Below are 20,017 nucleotides of genomic sequence, written 5' to 3'. Positions count from 1 at the left end.
TTCCAAACATTCTTAGGGGTGACAGTGGAAGGAGGCCTTCTTCTCTGGTCACCCCATCTCTGTCCTGAACAGCTTGGAAGATGTTAGCAGTGCAATGGCGCTGGGTGATGCTAAGGTTGCAAGCATCGTTCAGGATCATTGTTCAGGGAAGTGAAGTGGCAGCCGAAGCAGAGAGCTCCGGCTGCCAAAATAAATGGAAAACCCACTGCTGCAGCAAGTGGCATGTTTTCCTGCTGCAAAAAGTAATTTTTAAAAGCCAGCACTACATTGTTTTATTAAAGGTCCTTCTTCATCCACCCTCAAATCGTTCTCAGCCCTCACCGTGGTAGTTTTACCTTTGCAATAAAATGGGGAGGAGAAAATTCAGATTTCATTTAGACTGGCTCTAAGGGAGTCTAAGAAATGAGTTTCTTATCAGAAATGCATCTTCTTTTAGAGCAGAAAATGAATGGCTTGCCCTTTGGCATGTACCTGCCTTGGGAATCGCATAATGGTAATAATAGGCTGCTCTGCATGTGGAATAATAGAATTGTTGCTAGAGACGCACTGGTTTCTGCCTCTCTTTGTCTATGTGACTGTCTCCATGGAAGTATTAGCACCATGGGTCTTTTAAACATAGTCTGTGAAATAGCTGCAAGTTCCGTTTTCCTGCTGCAAAACACTTCACCATCACCGCCTTTGTTGGTTTTGATTTTTCATTCCACAGGGCAGCTTCAGATGATTTTATCAATACACAACAACAGTTAGGGGATGTCCCTATTGTGCATATCATCAATACTGAATTATGACTTTCCAGTGACAAGAAATCAGTAGAGCTTCAGCATAAAGGCCCACTGGGTCCGTTTAGTCCAGCAGTTAGCTAGGATGAGAGTCTAAAGCCCCTTTTCAATCTGGGATTCGCTGTTAAGCCTAATCTGCATTGTGGGACCAACTTCTACCTTTTTTAGCCTATTGTGGCTGCACTTCTTCCCCCCCTCTCCTCTCTCCAATCCCTTTCCAAAGGAAAACAAAACGGTGGGGCTAATGGTGTTACTGGTACAACCCGCATGAAATCTAGACATGAGTCAGGTGGATCACAACCTGCTGGCCGAAGACTAGTAAACAGGGAGATTGTACAATCCCAATAGAGAGCACGGCCCATCTCCCATGCTGTCAACCTTACTGAGAAGATTGGACAGAGGCTGGTACAAAACGTGATGAGCAATTGCAGCATCAATGCTCTTAAGAATTTACTCCAGCACCATCATTTCAGTGCTTAAATGGCAGTGTTCCTGTTTTGCTTTCTAGTAGTGCTTAAGGCAGCAAGACATTTCTAAAGCCTTTAATTCCAGCATTGCCTCTTAAACAGAGAGTGCCAAATCAAGCAGCTGCACTGCCATCATTGTAGGAGGGTCATCCTGAAGGGCAGTTTCTCTCTCTTACTAGGTTTCTCAGTGAACATTGCATAGGTAGGTAGGAAGCAATCTCTACTAAGTCAGACCATTGTTTCATCTAACCCAATATCGCCAACCCTGGCAGCAGCTCTCGGTGGTTCCAGACAGAATTCTTTTTCAGCCGCACCTGGAGACACAAGGGATGGAACCTGCATGCAAAACAGGCGTTCTACTACACAGCAACAGCCCTTCTCGGAATTGACAGAATTATAATTCGTTGAGAATTAATTTGTTCCAGTTTGGAACTGCTCTGTTGTCTTCGCTCCGCAACACCCACTCTCTTTTCTCTCTTTGTTTTCAGATCCTCGCCTCTATTGAGCTCCTGGCCCGGTCGTTGCCAAAAATTCACCGCAGTGCATCTGAGCCCTCCTTGAACCGAGCTGGTTTCCAGACAGAGGATTTTAGTCTGTATGCTTGCGCTTCTCCAAAAACACCCATCCAGGCAGGGGGATATGGTGGGTTTTCTGTAATCTGAAAAGCTGAAAGCATGTGCCTGTGTGTTTAGTGTGCCCCCCCCTTGCCTCCCTTCATGTGTGCATATGTTTCACATTCCAATGAGCTGGTTCGCTTTGTTTTTGGGGAAGGTGTACTGACTGAAAAAGAAACTCACCTTTTAAACTCAGTCTTGTATATATTCCCAACATGGCATCTGTTGCTGGCGATGGATGGCCTGGCAATTGCCAACCATGAAAAGCTGCTCAGTAGAAAAGGGAAAAGGTCGTTGAAAGTAGCTGGCACTCTCTCACACACACACAAATGCATCTCCATTTATGTTTGGATTGTAGGTCAAATTTCCTTCTCTTCTTTTGCCATCTCTGCTGCACAGGTAGCTGGTAGAGTTTTATTTTTGCGTTTTAAGCTGCCTGTTTTGTCCCTTCAGTCAGTGTCATGTGGTAGCAATCATGTTAGCGTCTCAAGTCGGCAGCGTTGCTGACAACGGGCAAAAGAAAGACAAGATGAACTTGGATTTAAAAGGCCAGCTGCAACCACCCTCGTTTCAGTGAGCAAAGGTGAACAGAATATAAAAGACTTAGGCAGGGAGTGGTTTTTTTCTGAACTTCCTGCTCTGAAAATTGTTGCTTACTTGGAATTGGAAGTCTCTTTGTGTTTTTGTTTCATTTTATTCTTGGGTTTGTTTGTTTTTGTCCTTTCTTACTGCCTCTGTTCTGGCACTGCTCTTGCTTAACACCCCTTTTCGGCTGTTTAAAATCATTGCTGGACCCATGTCTTTGCGTCGGTCTGCTTCAGGCATGTTAATAAGCATTGCTCGACTTTTAACAGGTTAGAAGGGACATTTTTTAAAAAGTGAATATTGCTTTTTGTCTGTGTGGCCATGCTTGAAAGCAGTGATGCTCATAATAGGAGGAAATGGCCTTGTAAAAGCAAGAGTAGTAAACTTTAAAAGTTGTTTAAATGTGGGGAAAGAAAATTTCGCCACCAGCTCTCTTACAAAGTCAATGGCTTGCTGCTAATGCTCAGCTTTACATGAGTTGATATTTCTACTCAGTTCTCCTTTATGTGGAGAAAACGTTTTATGCTTGTGTATAGAATTTGTCTGATTAGATCTCCAGTAAGGTAATGTGGATGCCAACCTAGCAGTTCGAAAGCATGTCAAAGTGCAAGTAGATAAATAGGTACCGCTCCGGCGGGAAGGTAAATGGCGTTTCCGTGCGCTGCTCTGATTCGCCAGAAGCAGCTTAGTCATGCTGGCCACATGACCCGGAAGCTGTATGCTGGCTCCCTCGGCCAATAAAGAGATGAGCGCCGCAACCCCAGAGTCGTCCGCGACTGGACCTAACGGTCAGGGGTCCCTTTACCTTTACCTAAGGTAATGTGGAAGTCAAGGACCCTGAAGTCAAGGACTTTTTACATTCCCAACCTTCCTTTTTTTCCACATTGGGAGTATCTACCTTGAGCAGGTAAACCTGCTCTTCATTGCTTCGTCCTACATTCACCTCTGGTGACAAGTATTTAAATAATAACCTTCATCCATATCTATGTCAAGCTTTTTTGTCTAGGTGACAATGATCCTGCTTGCTTTGTTATTCCTGATCAGTTGTAAACTGCTCAGCATAGTTAGTGTCTCAGACAAGCTGTGGGCGATTAGAAGTTTTCAGGAGTGTTCTTGCCAATCTTTGTTGTCAGATATATGGAAGTAGGGAAAGTCCCCTGCAAGCTAGTACGCAGCTGATTGAGTTGAATGGTCGCCATTTAAATTTCCTGAAATGCCCTTAGGTAGCAGAAGTGCGGGTGCTGCTGCCTCAGCACTATGAGTTCCCATGGCTTATCTGAATCGACTTGCAGTGTCCAGTGTGAACTGATGAAGCCAAGGCTTGTGCCTGCTAGTCCGTCATCGGTCACACGCCTGCACAACGTGAAGGCGACAGCTTGCCCATCTCCTCCTTGTGACTTTTTCTGGTTTGTGGGTATCAGGCATCCCTTGCCCTTGATCATTGCCCAGCAGTGGCTGCCTTTATACCTCCAGCAAGCTGCCTTGTGAGCAGTTGCAGGTTTTGCATCCAGGACAGGGCAGAAAGTTTTGATGGGCACCTTACTAGGTTATGTTGCTTCTGCATAGTGGCTCCGTGGAGGTTCTTCGTTGAGAGAATCAGAGAACTAAATAATTCTAAGCATTTGTTTTTCTGCTAGCTCACAGAATTTCAGGATACTACTGTCCTGATTGTTTACCACCACCACCGCCTTAAATTTAAACTTTCAGATATTTTGAACCTGATACCGATGACTGTGAATTCTAACAAGTCTTAAAATGGGCTTAGGATTTTCTCCCTCTTTATGTTTTGCATAGCTTGGGGGTGAGGAAGACTCTGAGCGAATGCTCTTAGTCTATGGCTAGATGGAATGTCTAGCGGAGCCCTGCCTTTCCAAATTAGCACATTTTTATCTTCACAATCCTGTGGCACCAATTAACACTCCAAATGATAAGCTGAATCAGGAAGACCAGAGGATCAGTGGGGATGTAATTTCTTATTTACAGACTAGCCAGCAATCAGTGTTAAATGGACTGAAGGTGGTAACCAAAGCCTGTAGTTTGGAATGGGTGAAAGAACATGAATGTTCTTAAAATTAGCCCCAGAGCACAAGGTTTTGCTTTTTCTACTGCAACAAATGGTGAAGCTGTTAGTTCGCCCAGGGCCTTGCTAAGATAAGAGACCAGAGACCTGTGTAATAAGCTGGAGAAAGTAGAACGCAGCCGTACCTGCTTTTGACATCAGAGCACAAAATTTCTCATTTGGGTAGCGTTAATAGGGTGTACATATATGCTAATAGTATGGTATTTGGTTAGCCTGCTGCCCTGAAGTAGAGCTTCTAGAAAGTCTACCTTTTAAAGTTTTCCAGAGTGTAGCTTCTTCAGATAAACTCTTTTAACTCAACCATGTGACAGGAAATGGAAGCTCCATCCATTCCCTGTCTCCTAAATCAGTTAGGTAGCCGTGTTGGTCTGACGCAGTCGAAATATATTAAAAAATTAAAAAAATTGTCCAGTAGCACCTTAGAGACCAACTAAGTTTGTTCTTGGTATGAGTGTGCACGCACATGAAAGCTTATACCAAGAACAAACTTAGTTGGTCTCTAAGGTGCTACTGGATTCCCCCCCCCCCCAGATATTCCTAAATCAGTACAGTGGTGCCTCACAAGATGAAATTAATCCGTTCCGCGAGTCTCTTCGTCTAGCGGTTTTTTTCGTCTTGCGAAGCAACCCTGTTAGCGGATTAGCGCTATTAGCGGTTTAGCGGCTATTAAAGGCTTAGCGGCTATTAAAGGCTTAGCGGATTAGCGGCTAAAAGGCGCTTAGCGGCTTAGAAAAAGGGGGGGGAGCGGAAAAAAATCGGAACACTTGCAAGACGTTTTTGTCTTGCAAAGCAAGTCCATAGGGAAATTCGTCTTGTGAAGCAGCTCAAAAACGGAAAACCCTTTCGTCTAGCAGGTTTTCCGTCTTGCGAGGCATTCGTCTTGCGGGGCACCACTGTATGGGGGTTTGGAGAGCAGAGAGCCATGCCAATAAATCCTTGCTTTTTTGACCCCAAGAGAGCAGCTGCCATTGAGAATAATCTTACAAATGTGAACGATGATAAAACTTTACATTTGCACATTCTTCATGAGAGCATGCAGGCTCTTAATACCCTGCCATATGGTCTAAGTTTGCTTTTTGGAAACCCATAGTTAAGAGATTTGGGGAAAGTAACTTTGTCTTCTGTCTCTGCCAATGATATCCTTCTGTACATTTAATTATTAACAATTGCATTTCTCCTAACACCTGCTCCATCCGGTATATAGTGTCAAATTTATGCTGGATAACATTTCTGTCTTGCTGATGAATGAAACCCAACTTTTTAAAACTCAGCTCTTGTCCTCCCTCTACAGGCGAATTTGCAGCGTTCAAGTAGCCACGGCAACATTGGCAGCAAATCCACTCTCTCGTTTTTTTTAAAAAAAAGTCTTGTGTTCCTACGGTTTCTTTTTATAACATCCAGACTCTCTTCTGCCCCTCAAAAAAAAAAAAAAGGAAAGGAAAGGAAAAGGAAAAGGAAATTTAGAGGAAAGAGATCTGTACGCTTAGAGGAGAGCAGAATGGAATTACCAATCCAACTTTGGGTGGGAAGGGAAAATCCCTTGTTAGGAACCAGAATCTATGCTGCCTGTATGTTCACCTCCAGTCTAAACGCCATGTGCATTTGGAGACCCCCTTCCCCCACCCTGTGGCTGCCTGTTCCATTGGCATCATTCCCAGGAGAGAGGAGGGCTCGTGCTTTGACTTTCTGATGCTCTGGCATGATGAGATTGGAACTCCTACTGCATCATTGGCTTGGGATGGTCTGCTGGTCGGCTTTCTCCCTCTAACAACGAGTTATCAAAGGCTGAACATCTGACGAGACAGAGCTAATCCAAACAATCATCCTCGGGTCTGATTTATTTTTTTCCTAGGGTTATGTGTGGTCTTTTTTTCCTGGTGTGCTTACCAATCAATGGGATAAATGCAGTATATCCTTTTCAGCTGAAGGAGCACCCGCTCTTTCGGGTAAAAAACACAACAACAGGAACATGGCCAAATTGGCAGATATGTGGAAGGGGGAGTCTGAGAAAGGATTAATTTGAAGGAAAAGGGGATGCTGCACCTTCTCTTTCCAGAATTGCTTTTATCTCTTGTTCAGAGCCACCGTTTCCCCTATCTTTCCTTTTTGTACACTTTCAGAAAGGGTTGGGAGGCTTTTTCCCCCCTCTCTCGTCAGTCCAGCAACAAACGTTTTTACAAAATTACATCGAAGTGTTAAAACACGTAGCTTCTTTTCGTTTTTTGCTGATATCATTTCACTCTGTATGTTTGTGTGTTGCCTTTTTTTTGGGGGGGGGGTGTCCAAAAAGTCTAATGCAGACTATGAAAAACAAATGTACCTATTTTAAAAGGTGCAAGATAATGTCAGGTACCTAATGTTTCATAAACGGGAGTTCTCAGGTTGAACTGAATATGTTTTAAAAAGGAAAACCCATCCGTAGCCCCTCTCTGAAAGAATTACACATTCCAAAAATTGTGCTTTGGTACTTTTTGAAAAACAACTTTAAAACATGTTAAATCTGCAAACTCAGCAAGTGTGTGTATGTTTTAATATGCAGTAAGTTATCTTAAATGGCAGTCTGCTAGGAAGGTTTTGTTAAGAAATGGGACTTCCTGGATCAACATTGACATCTTTGCTCACTGTTTGCCTATCCCCAACTTTTTCTATGTTACTCCTTTCTTGCCCTATGTCTTGTGGCTTAAAAATGGTGGCGATTGCATTTTGCTTTCTCTTTTTGTCTTGCTCTTAATCCTCATTTGCAAAATGGGTCCTAATTCTTATTTTTATCCAGAAAAGGGGGGGGGGGTCAAAGTTACCTCTAGTTGGAATCAGAATGCTGTCAGTTAGCAGAATTCTTTGCTGTGTTGATTAATATAACATAGATTTATTTTTATTTTATTTTATTTCTTTTTGTTAAAGAGGCAACTTAGATGCCACTAGAAAGAAGCTCATCGTCCACCAAAGCCTTGACATTTAGTGCATTTTTGCCCAGTTCCAGAAGATAGGAGGCTGGAGACAACCTCTCCTTCACTAAACATTTCTAGTGGAAGCTGGTCGTCTGATGAGAGAGTTTAAGCAGTGATTGATAAATACCTCAGCTCTGTTTTTAGGAAAGCTAAGAGAAAGGGAACTGTCTTTCTCGGAAAGAAGGTATGTTCATGGAAAGCAAGGTCCTTGTTCTTCAAAACCAAACAAGTGTCACTTCATTGGATTGTTAAATCTTGTCGAGCACCAGGGTGCGTAACAGAAATTAGACCAAGAAACAATTGAAATATGGGATATAATCCAGGTAGCAATAGGAAGTGGTTAGAAGTCACTGGGTCACATTTCATGCCTTCTCTGCACAAGTGCTACTGAAGCTATGGAAGTTCTTGGGCAGCTCCTTTTCACTTCTGCGGCTGGTTGTGCTAGAGAGAATTCCAGTGGATGTGGGCAGTGTAATGAGAATAAAGCAGCTTGTGTGGGTGTACAAAGAGTGTGCCAGACCTACGATAACTCTAAACCAGAAAAGCGCAATTTTGGTTTGCTGTGCTTTTCTCAGCTGTCTTTGTGTGTGTTGGTGTGCAGATTTGGTTTGAGAGCAGTGTTTCTCAAACTTTCTGAATATGGACCATTCTTCCAGACTTACCTTGCCTCTTCTTATCACTACTGCCACCACTCAACCGCTGAACCTGGAGCGGCAAGAGGTCTGTTACAGAGATGAACATAGGAGATCCTTGCAATTGCTCATGTGTGTGCCCACTACAATGCACAGAGACTTTTGGAGTATGCTACTACTGGCATTAAGAGGAAAATCGCAAGACGTCTCCTATCATCTTAAAACCATGCAAGACAAATAAAAACCAAGCAGTAGCTCTTTGAGACCTGTACATTCCAAATCGCATTGGGGTAATGGGGCAGTGAATATGCAAGCACACCCATAAATCCAACACGAATCAGTGCAAATTTCTGCCAGGGAACATTTAGTCCACCCACATCCTAATTGGTGGGGAGTGAAGGCACCATCTGCTTCCCATACTTTTTGGCTGTAGAATTTTCCTACATTAGTAAACCTCATTTTTGTTTCTCGGGCCTTGAGTGCTGGCAAGAATGGGTCATTTAGAGATGTTTGTTAATTGCAAGAAAGAGGATGTGGGTTTCCCACATGCAGGTTGTAGTGCTTAACTTTCTGATGTGCAAGCGTCCTAGATCAGATTTAGAAAATGCCTAAGCATCCAGGTTGTTGGGGCTTTTAGAGATCTGTTGCTGCTGTTTAGGATGTGGGGATATTCCAGCACTAGCCTAGGCAAAACCTTAGAATCCTCTGGCATTTCCACTTGTTCTCCACAGTCTTGTAGTTCTGTTGCCCCTTCTGCCTAGCCTGATACTTGTTGAGCATGTGACATCTTTCATGCCCCTACAGTCATACCTCAGGTTAAAGTCGCTTTGGGTTAAATCTTTTCAGGTTGCGTCCCGCGGCGACCTGTAAGTAACGGAACGGGTTACTTCGAGGTTTCACCACATACGCAGAAGCTCAGAATGACGTCACACGCATGCACAGACGTGGCAAATCGCGACCTGTGCATGTGCAGACGCGGGTTGCGTTCTGCTCATGATGCGAACGGGGCTCTGAAACGGATCCTGTTCGCATCCAGAGGTACCACTGTAGTTTTCTTCAGAGCAACCAGTCACTCTGGTGCCTATTCCCTCCCCCCCCCCGCCCCCCAAATTACAGCTTGAATGTTGACTGCTGGCCAATCCATTGCACGTCACAGCTGGCCCACCCTTTCTTCTTCCTCCTGATGTTTGCAGCCATTGGCCCGTTTTGCACATCACATTAAACCATACTTGTATACCAAGTCTGCCTCAAACCTAGCCAGACTGTTGGTCCCTCTGCTCAGTATTTTTGATGCACTGACTGGCAAGGGCTCTCTAGGATTTCAGATGCAGGATGTTCCTAACCAAGACTTGCCTGCAAAATAGGTGCTCTGCCACTGAGGTATGGCCCCTCCCTTATGCTCAAAAGCAGAATACCATGCTTCTCTCCTCCTCTGCCTTTTTCAGCATACTGGGGAAGAAACATACCACACAACAACAACAACATGCCCAACAACATACCCACAACAACATACCCTGCCCATCTAGCTGGGTTTCCCCAGCCACTCTGGGCGGATTCCAGCAAATTATAAAAATACAATAAAACGTCAAACATTAAAAACCTCCCATTAGAGGGCTGCCTTCAGATGTCTTCTAAAAGTTGTGCAGTTTTTTAAATCTCCTTGACATCTTTATCTCCTTGGCATCGTGGCTAACAAGCCATGATGGTAAGCCAAGTTTTCTTCTTGACTTACCATCATACTTTGTTAGGAGTAAAATAAACAACAAGTTCCATTTCACACATAGTAGCAAGCCAGTGTCTGTTCTGTTTCCTTCCCAGGGCACTGAAGGAAGGAACAGCAAGAGCCTGTGGGGATCTTGTGAGCTGCTGTATTCCAGTATATTGCTCCTTAACTTAAAAGCATTGTTTTGCTTAAACTATGCTTTAAGGTGACGTGCAAACAAGGCCTATCCCATCTTTCATTGTTCCTGAACAGCAATAAGAAGTGCCCTGAAGCAACATGAGGAAGCAACAGCCCCTTTGCTGCTCTCCAAAGATGCTGCCCTTCTAAGGTCTGCTAGTGTTAAGGCCAGCCCTGCTTCTCTGCCAAATTTTGAATCATTTACGGGAGACCAAATTCTGCTAAGTTCTATCCTTACCTGCTTAGTTCATTGGAAATACTAACTGAAAATACACAATTCTCTTTGGGCTTTTAGAATGTGGAATGTGTGTGTATCCTGGCTTGATTGTATTACAACTTCGTTATTCATTCATGTGCAGTAAGCTTTTTTTTTAATAATAAAAATATATAGATAAAGCAGTAGGAGAAGGGTCTTGTTCCCACAAAGCACTTTAGAATGAGCTACATACGCTTTGACTTTTCTCCACTTGCATCTGAACATACTGTAAGTCATGTGGCTACTGCTTCAGTAGGACATTTATGCTGAAGCTTCCTTTTTCTCCTTCTTGCTGTTGTCCCTGAGTCACCATAATCTGATGAAACATAGTGCAGGTCACTTTAATTCTGTGCTCTCACTTGCTTGAAATTGCCCTTAAATTTGAAAATGAAGAATCCCCCTTGAGCTCTCCTGAAAAGATAGGCTCCAACAGCGGGTTTGTTTTTTCTTAGACACTGTTGCCCCATGGTCTAACTGCTAAATTCCTCAACAAAGAAGGCAGCAATGCACACACGAGACTTGATGCCATCTTTGTACTGGCATGACACATTGTGCACTAGCACCATCCTTACATTGACACTGGGAATATTTATGCAAAAGTTGTTTTCAGTGCTGTTAGTTGCTTCGCCGCCTGGCTTGTTTGGCGGATTTTTTCAATGCTGGGAGACAGTATGGGCAGCAGTTGACCAAAACCTAGTTTAAGATCCACCTTAACCTACACCCTGCTCATACCTGCTATAAGTGTCTGCTACTCTTTGTGAAGGGCATTCTTATACTGTAATTTCCACTGTGGAACATCGTTATGTTTTGATCTTCTGTGAGGGAGCATAGAATCATAGAGTTGGAATAGACCACAAGGGCCATCGAGTCCAACCCCCTGCCAAGCAGGAAACAAGCAGTTGCTTCTGGTTTGGTTTTGGGGGGGTTGTAGCAGAAGGCTTAGTGAAAGAGTTCTGGTATTGGGTATGTGTTTGCAGGTGTGTTACACTGAATTACTTTTTGGACCACGAGTGCAGCATGTGTAGCACAGACAGTTCATAGTACTGCAGCTAAGTAACTTTCCGTCCATTGGAAAAGAAAAGGAAAAATCTTGCCTGAAGGGAATGACCCCATTGAGCCTTGTGGATGTTCTGGATTCACTCTGAACCAACTTTGGCTAGGTTAGCTTTGAGATACGAAATTGCAATTTGCCAAATGATCTGTGCCTTTTGTGACTTTGAGAGAGATTCTAGAGATACCTGTGTAGGTGCTTTATCGAACTAGAGCAGTGGCTTTGCATTTCTTCCATTTTCAAATGTGGGTGGAACCAATTCATGGAACAGGATCTCCTGACTACTGAAACAAATGGCGCTAGTAGACCTGCAGCATAAACGTCATTTTATCTCAGTTGAGCTTTTTCTGGTAAGAAGAACACGTATCTTGTGTTTCCAAGTTGAAGTGTTCTCTCCCCAACCCCCCCATATGTTGTTGAGTTGGAAAAAACACACCTTAAACTAATTATATAAAAAGAACCGATGGCATTTGTAAAGGAGGGAAAAAATAGAGACACCATTGCCTCTTCTGAGAGCCAAACATTTTTAAAAAGGAATTTTAGCATGAAGGTGAAGAAGAGTACCTTTTTGAGACTTCACTGTAATGGGGAGGGGTGGCGGGGGGACGGACCTGTTTGATTGCTAATATTACTGGGAAAGGTTATGCTTGTAACCATAAACAGGATTACAACCCAGGATTGCCAAGACCCTTTTCTCTGATTGAAAGAGGTGTCCGATCTTCTTCAGGCTTCCTATTGTTACAGGTAACCTGTCTATAAACCCCAGCCAGTTTTGTCTGGCATTTAAGTTGAAAGATTATGGATAAATAGCAGAGAAGCCGTCAATGGACTAAAGTGCTGAAGCTGTATCTTCCATAGTGATGCTGTCTTCTATCCACCTGCCTAGGAAAAAAGTATGGGTTGGATTTTGAACTGGCATTTCCAGTTTCTTTCCTACTCTTTAGGTTCTTGGCCCGCTATTATGATTTATGTAGAAGCGGCATTAAGTGTATGAATTAGGATAGAAATGCAAAAGCCCAGATAGCCCTGAGATAGGTCCCTTTCTTAAAAGAGCACATGGATAATAATAACACACGAAGCTGCTTTACAGTGAGTCAGAACATTTTGTCTGTCTTAGCAAGAATAGTCCAGTCTGACTGGCAGCCAACCGACCAAGATTTCTCCAAAACTTGCAGCAAGGGATTCTGCAATTGAACCCTGGGCTTCCTGCCTGCTTAGCATGTACTGCACCACTGAGCTGGGGCCCATTCCACCCCTCCAAAAAAAAAATGTCTCATGCAACACAATCATATGCATAATTACACGGAAGCGAGTCCCACTCTGTTTACTCACAGCTAGACTTGTACAGGGTTGCAGCTTTAGTTGTCTATTTCAGACCCCGTTTTTGGCAGCTGGGGTGGGTTTGAGAGCATTCTGAAACTTTCTAGGCATTTATTTTGCAATTGCCAAAGCAATATCCATCTGTTCCATTCAGCCTCCGATATGTACTCTTTCTGCAATTACCTTGGAACCGTAATTAAACAGAATTACTCTACCTCCCCCTTTCTGAGCTAGGGAAATGCAGAGCGGGAGACTGTGCCATTTTTCGGATTATGGATTTGTCTGGGGGTTTGTTTCTTTTTGACATCTAAGGTATTGTCCTTCATTTGTGCTCTGCCTAGTTAATACCCTTCCACTGGTTTTATGCTGTTTGGAGGATTCCAACAAGAGCGTTAGGACCTACAGGCTTATGGGCGGGGAGGGTTGGAGGTTGGAAGGGCAAGCATTCATTTAGGCATGTATTGAAGTAGGAGGATAAAATGGACCAATGCAGGGAGGGGAGGGGAAATGTGGTAATTGTCGTTTAGGTTGAGAGTATAGGGCCGAGTCTGAATAACTTTTGATTTAAATGATTAAATAAAAAACAAAAAAAACCTAAGTGCAATAAATGTACTTTGAAATTCAAAGCTGTGAAAGGTTCAAAGAAACACACCTCATTCCTTCCAGATTCTCCTTCCTCACTCCTTCCTGTGACTAAAATTGGGCAGTGACCAGCTTGCATGTATCCCGTAGATTTAGCCCCAACCCCCAAAGCTTGGGCAGGTTCCCATGTTTAGTTTACACAATGACCAAACAGAAGCTCGCCCTTGCCCCAGCTTTCTTTTTCATAACGTAGACCTGCAGTTTGTTATAATTCTGTTATAATTGACCCGACAGCAATTTTACCCGTTTCATTCTCACAAAATAATTCCCTTGCCATGTGTCTGATGTTGGCCAATGCTTATTTTGCTCCTAGCTCACGGCACCCTGCATTTTGAGTAGGGAGCACATGGGAGTATATTGTGACCGAAGAACGGAGTGCCAATTGAAAGCTGAGCATTGCTTGCCCATCCACTGGACTGCAATAGCCCTTCTAGCCTGAGTCGGAAGTTTATGTAACCAGCACCTCTCCTGGCTACTAGGGACCAGTGAAGGGCAAAACAGTTGTTTCTAAGCAGCTGAAAACAGTAGTCAACATCCTTGCTTTCTGTTCTCTCTGAAATACACACAGGCTTTTTCTTTCATTGCTCCCATTTCCTTTAGGAGATTTTATAACCACATTTGGTTACATGTGCTGTCCTTTTTCTCCTAGACCACACTACTACTTTCCAATGAGATTGGGAAAATGCACTGTAGTTGATCATTCTCTCCATTCCTTCAACAATAGCATTCCAATCTGTTATTTCATTGTAACACTAAGAACTAACAGGTGCCTACCCGCAAACAACTTCAAGGGTTTGGCTGTTGCAAGGGAATAGGCAGTTCGTAAGGTTGTTGCTTTTAATGGCCCCTATGCCCATCTTTCTCTACTATAGCAACCAGGACTCTAGTTATCCCCTGCAATCATACTTGGTGTAAAGACAGATGAGACTGTTGATGCATTGTGGGGCGGGGGAAGCTGCCACTGGTATAAACTTGCTGTCATTGTGTGCTCCCCACCTTTATAGTGATGGGCAGAGTCTTTCGAGTAGAACTTGCCAACCCTAAGCACTGTACAGTTAGACCCAATGGAAGTGATTGCGCAAGTCAGATGACAAAAAAAATGTTTAAACAGTTACTCTAGAAAGGAGAAATGTGTATAGTGTTTTTAATTAGTGCAGTGAAATTCATATCCCAACCCAGCATTCCTTGAAGCTGTATTTGCCACAAGATGTTTTGAGCCTCCACAAGTCTGCAATTTTTAAAGTCTGTTCTTTCTTCAGAAGACAATTGATATCCATAGCTTACTTTTTAAAAATGACAATGGAGTAACTAAATGTTTAAAGGCCTGTATTTCTAAGCTCATAGGAAAATGTTTATTTTCAGCTTTCTGTCTCATGGATCACTGCAGCTTTTCCTCCCTGCCTCGTTTTTTCCCCTTCTCCCCTGTTATTCACTGTAAATGCTGACACAGATTAATTTCGGTTGTTTTCCTCCCATGTTTAACCCCTTAGCCTAAACTCCCTTCATTTGTATTTTGGAGCTTTTTTCTCTCATGTAAATTTGTACAGTGGGAAATATTGTCCAGTTTGGTTTAGAAAGCATGGAGACATAAACTAAAGTTTGATAGCTGAAAACAGAGATTGAAGAACTATTTGTGTAAAGTTATTTAAAGAACTCTGTATTATATAAAAAGTTAAAAAGTTCTATGTATTTGATGTGAATACTGCTATAATAAAGATTGACTGCATGGAGTCTGTGTAAGAGCATTAATAAAGGGGGCTAATTCACAGCTGAAATCAGAATTGGATGGGTCCTTGTAAGCCACCTAGTCCAGCCCCTTACTCCAGGAGTGGAGAAGCTTTGCCCTTCCAGGTATTGGTGAACTACAGCTTCTATCAGTGCTATCAAGTGTGGCCAATGGCCAGGGATGATGGTAGTTTTGACTACCATCTGGAGAGCCAAAGGTTCCCCTCACTTGCTTTACTCTCCAGGAAACTTAGAACTAGAGCATCTCCAACAGATGGCTGTCCAACCTCTGCTTTGAAGACCTTCAATTGAGGGCGGGTCCATCACCCCTCTAGGTCCCTGCTTCCATTATCAAATTGCTGTTACCATCAAGAGGATAATTCAGATTTCCAACTGAGATTTATCCTCCTGTAACTTCAGCCCATTGGATCTAGTTCTGCCATTTGTGGCAGCGGAAAACATGTCTCAGCACTTCTTTAAAAGCTGAAGTCTGAAGAGGGCAATTATATTCTACCTACCTGTCTTATTTTAAGTATTCTATAGCACCTTTCATAAAATCATCACATATTGTCTTACAACGAAAGTAACTGAAAATACATTCAAGTAAATTCAGCAGTGTTTCCTAAAGTCAGGACAAAAATTAATTTGAGATAACTGTTAACAGCAGATTTGTATGCAATGGTCAGCAAAAGCTGAGCACAAAGGAGTTTTTAGTAGGTGTCAGAACATAGTGAATCTCTTCTCCAGGCTACCTGTACCCAGTTTCTTCCATCTTTCTTCACAGGAATTGTTTTCCATATTTCTAAACATGTTCGAACTTGTCTGTATCCTTAGCATGCAGGACCCAGTACTGCTCTCAGTAGCTGCAGCTGAAGAGTGCAAGTGAGGAGCAAGATGCAAACACCTCACGTGTAACCAAATGGCTTCGCTCTACATGGGAAGGACCATAGCCCAGTGATAGAACACCTATTTTTTTGCGTGCAGAAAGGTCCAATCCCTGGCATCTCCAGGTAGGGTTGGAAGGGACTCCTGCCTGAAACCCTGGAGAGCCATTGTGAGGCAGTGTAAACAATACTGAACAAGATGGGCTGGTAGTACATCTTGGTATAAAGCTGCTTCCTCTGTACAATCCCTTTCCTAGTCAAACCCCTAAATAAGTGTTTCTGGAAGAGAACATGCAGCCACACTAAGCCGCAGCAGACCCTTAGTTCTGACTGTTATTATCTAGAAGGTATATATGGAGGTCCGGGCTTTTACACAATTGAAGTTCTAGTACCAAATGCACATGAGTTTAAAGATACAATACGTTGTAAACACACACACACACACACACCCCATCCCACTTTGAAAACATCAGCACTTCCTCAAACAGCTGTGATCTGGTTAGCTAATTTTATTTACAACCTGAATTAAAGTCTCTGTAAAATGAAGCCATTTGTAGATCTCCCAGGAGCCTGCAAGCGGTAAGGACAGATGGTTAGTTGGGCTGATTTGCTTCAAAGTGCACAAATCTTAATAACTAGAAACAAGAAAAATAGGCCATGAACAAGGCAAGCGCATCTTGCCACACTGAAGTTTCTTGCTGATTTTTCAATATAGAAAATGGGAAAGATTAATATTTCAACTGCATGGTTGGGGGGGGAGTGGTATTCAGTGCTGCACATACTGTTCACACAGTAGGACTTCCCTGCACACCTCAAAATCTGCTCCTGAGATGGACTTTGAGGGTGTGCAGGGGGCTGGAGACATGAGTGGGAAATTCTGTTGTGCAGAACAGCTGTATTGGACATGACCCAATGTCTGCTCTACGACCTTCACATAGCTTCATTAATTGCCAGTCAATTTCTACCATAAGTGAAAACTAATTTGTTAATCTAAGACAGCACCATCAGTTTACATAACATCTTGGATCCGGAGAAAAGCAAATCGTTTGTGAGTTCCTGGGGGGCCAGGAACCTAAAATGGATAATGGGGAAAACAGAGGTAAAAGTGGGAAAGTGCAATGACATGTACCTCAAACATGCTTATACTGTAACTGGGAATGGGTATGAAGGGGATAAGTGGCAGTATTCCAGAGCCACTTCATTAGTTTAGCCTAGGAAGTGATAGTCATGTAGAATGTCATGTAGAAGTGCCATCATACCTAAACTTACTTAGAACAAACTATTCAAGTTATTCTTCATCATCAGGAGGGATTCCCAGCTCTTCATCTGTCCACTGAGAAGCATCTGGATAAGGAAAGTGACCCTGTTTGGGATGGGAAAAATAGAAAAGATTGAACACTTTACACCACCAAGGATACAGAAATGTGTTTTGGGACAAAGTCTGCCAAACACTCTGGCTTCTATGTAAAGAGACAGATATAACTACAACAGAGTCTCAGCTAATGAGTAAAGCTTTAAGCCAGGAGTACTTTAGGTATACTTAAAAGACTTTTATGTAACCTCTCTTCAGCAGCAGCCTTTAAAAATGGTTATGAATGAAACCAGATGTTCCAAAATAGGGCCACAATATCCTTACCTAGGACTTGGTCTTTCAATCATATTACACCTGTGCTATGTCAAATGTAGTGGCTTCCGGTCAGTTTCCAAACCCAATTTAAAATGCCACTTAACCTTTAGAGCCCGTAATGGTTTGAAGCCAGGTCACCTGAAATATCACCTCCCATATATACCAAGATGCTCTTCAGAGGCCCTGCTCTGTGTGTCCCCAAGGGAAGCAAAGAGGGTGGCTATTAGGAAATGAGTCTTCTTGGAGCTGACACCCAATCTATGAAATATCTTCCCTAGAGAGGCCTGACTGGAACCTTCTTTATGATCTTCTCAGCAGCAGGCTTTTTCTGTACAGTAATCTCAAATCTATCTCGTGCACACAGCTAGGTAACGGGACATTATTTTTCAATCACATTCAATACTTCTTCACCTCACTAGAGAAGATAACCCTGATGCTACTGCTCTATAGTCTTTCCCAGCCCATTCAAGCTCTCACCAGCACAATATCAGGATCATGCCAGAAGTTCCACAGGATCCAGAACCACATGAGCGCACTGAGCACTTCCCCCTTTATCTGATGGGCCGGCGGAGGCTCTACATAGTGGCGGTACTTGAAGACGTGCGCCTCTCCACTTGCGCTGCAGGACAAACACACGTACATAGAAGCAAGCGTCATGAACAATCAGGGCCACAGAAGAGCAGAAATTGTGCAGAATACAGTGGTACCTCGGGTTAAGAACTTAATTCATTCTGGAGGTCTGTTCTTAACCTGAAGCACCACTTTAGCTAATGGGGCCTGCTGCTGCCGCTGCGCCACCAGAGCATGATTTTTGTTCTCATCCTGAAGCAAAGTTCTTAACCTGAAGCACTATTTCTGGGTTAGCGGAGTCTGTAACCTGAAGCGTATGTAACCTGAAGCGTATGTAACCCAAGGTACCACTGTATGGTACTGGGATGCCAAATATGGCCTTCCAAGCCACTCTATTTGTCCTCCAGGGCACAAGCTCATTGTGTGTTTTTTCCTGGTTGAAATGCGCACTTCAGCTGCCATAATGCCCCTTGCTTGCCTGGAAGGAGGATGGCGAGATGCGGTGGTTCGCGAGCCTCTGCAGAAACCTCCGACTTTTGCACGAGGGTAGCATAACCTACTGTACGAGTCACACCTATGGATTGGGCCCAGACCACCTCTGGCGCACGGCCCCCAGGAATACCTCTATTCTATGTAATGTTTTAGTGATATATGGAAGTGAGAGCTGGACCATAAAGAAAGCTGATCGCCGAAGAATTGATGCTTTTGAATTATGGTGCTGGAGGAGACTCTTGAGAGTCCCATGGACTGCAAGAAGATCAAACCTCTCCATTCTTAAGGAAATCAGCCCTGAGTGCTCACTGGAAGGACAGATCCTGAAGCTGAGGCTCCAATACTTTGGCCACCTCATGAGAAGAGAAGACTCCCTGGAAAAGACTCTGATGTTGGGAAAGATGGAGGGCACAAGGAGAAGGGGACGACAGAGAATGAGATGGTTGGATGGTGTTCTTGAAGCTACCAGCATGAGTTTGATCAAACTGCGGGAGGCAGTGGAGGACAGAAGTGCCTGGCGTGCTCTGGTCCATGGGGTCACGAAGAGTCGGACACGACTAAACAACATGTAATGTTTGTTTAGAACCGGGCTGCACGTATTATTGGGGCGACCCTATGTCGCGACGAGCCTACCATGCGGGGTGGTTGTGTCATGTAGCTCCAGAAAGAAGAGTCCCCGAGCATTCTATCCCTCCGTTCCACTGCTTTGCATAATTCGCCCCGCCCCCTGGCACGCGCGGCGCGTCCTCCCCCACCTCCCCCTCGCTTACCGCCGGACTCCCGTAGTCGCGCCAGAACCGCTTTGGGCACGTAGGACCCGGGCGGCCAAGCGCAACCCGCCGCCCATCCGCCACAGAGACCCCGCCATCCTGGCTGCCGCCGGCGGAGCCCTTCAACCCGCCACAATGTCACTCTCCGCTACCGGGTAGGCCTCGGCTCCCAATAAACCGCGCTCTGATTGGCTGCCGTAGCTCTGGCTCTCTTTGGCGCGTTCCAATTCTAGTCACGGAGAGGGGGGGAAGCAAAAGGTATCACCGTTGAAATATTCCCGCTAGAGAAGGTCAACATACATTTTCCGCTTCTTTTTCCGTGGATATATATTTTGAAAAGCTGAAGGGAAGCGCGAGTTGTCCTTCCAGAGCGCCCTACACCTTCCAAGCGATGCGTCCCCCCTTCCGTAGAATGGACCAGCCTGGAAAGTACCAAAGCTTTTCGCTAGGGGAGGGGTGTGTACGTGGTACGTGGCTGTTTTCTCCCACAGAGCGGTGGGCTTGGTTCTCACATCCGAGACGCAATAGACATGCCCCTGTCAGGAAATATAAAGCCTTTCATATTATTTGAGGGCTTCGTAAATGAAAAGAAGGGTTTCCTTCTCATCCCCCCTATTCAGGTGTTGAAGATGGTTCCGTCTGTGGTATCTGGTTGCCTGGCAACGTGCTGAGACT

The 20,017-nt window shown here is 44.0% G+C and overlaps 2 protein-coding genes across 3 annotated transcripts in view; one reads left to right on the top strand and one right to left on the bottom strand.

Annotated features, from left to right (window-relative positions):
* The window catches only part of BRAF (B-Raf proto-oncogene, serine/threonine kinase), a 61,263-nt gene extending 46,259 nt beyond the window's left edge, over positions 1-15,004 (top strand). For both annotated transcript variants that reach the window (XM_082240490.1, XM_082240489.1), the window contains 2 exons: positions 1,735-1,888; positions 5,817-15,004. In XM_082240490.1, the coding sequence (XP_082096616.1) occupies positions 1,735-1,888; positions 5,817-5,839 (177 nt within the window). In that variant the 3' untranslated portion in view covers positions 5,840-15,004. The remainder of the gene's footprint in view (positions 1-1,734; positions 1,889-5,816) is intronic.
* A 1,373-nt stretch (positions 15,005-16,377) lies between these two features.
* Positions 16,378-19,526, bottom strand: NDUFB2 (NADH:ubiquinone oxidoreductase subunit B2). Its single transcript, XM_082240680.1, has 4 exons — positions 19,343-19,526; positions 17,988-18,129; positions 17,143-17,246; positions 16,378-16,453 (listed from the first exon to the last, which is right to left on the bottom strand). Exons 1-3 carry the CDS (start codon positions 19,438-19,440, stop codon positions 17,172-17,174), a joined length of 315 nt encoding a protein of 104 aa, XP_082096806.1. The 5' UTR covers positions 19,441-19,526; the 3' UTR covers positions 16,378-16,453; positions 17,143-17,171.
* Positions 19,527-20,017: the final 491 nt, after the last annotated feature.

The sequence above is a fragment of the Podarcis vaucheri genome, assembly GCF_965113315.1.
Source record: "Podarcis vaucheri genome assembly, chromosome: 10".
Classification (NCBI taxonomy): Eukaryota; Metazoa; Chordata; class Lepidosauria; order Squamata; family Lacertidae; genus Podarcis; species Podarcis vaucheri.
This window is presented reverse-complemented; position numbering and strand designations above follow the sequence as displayed.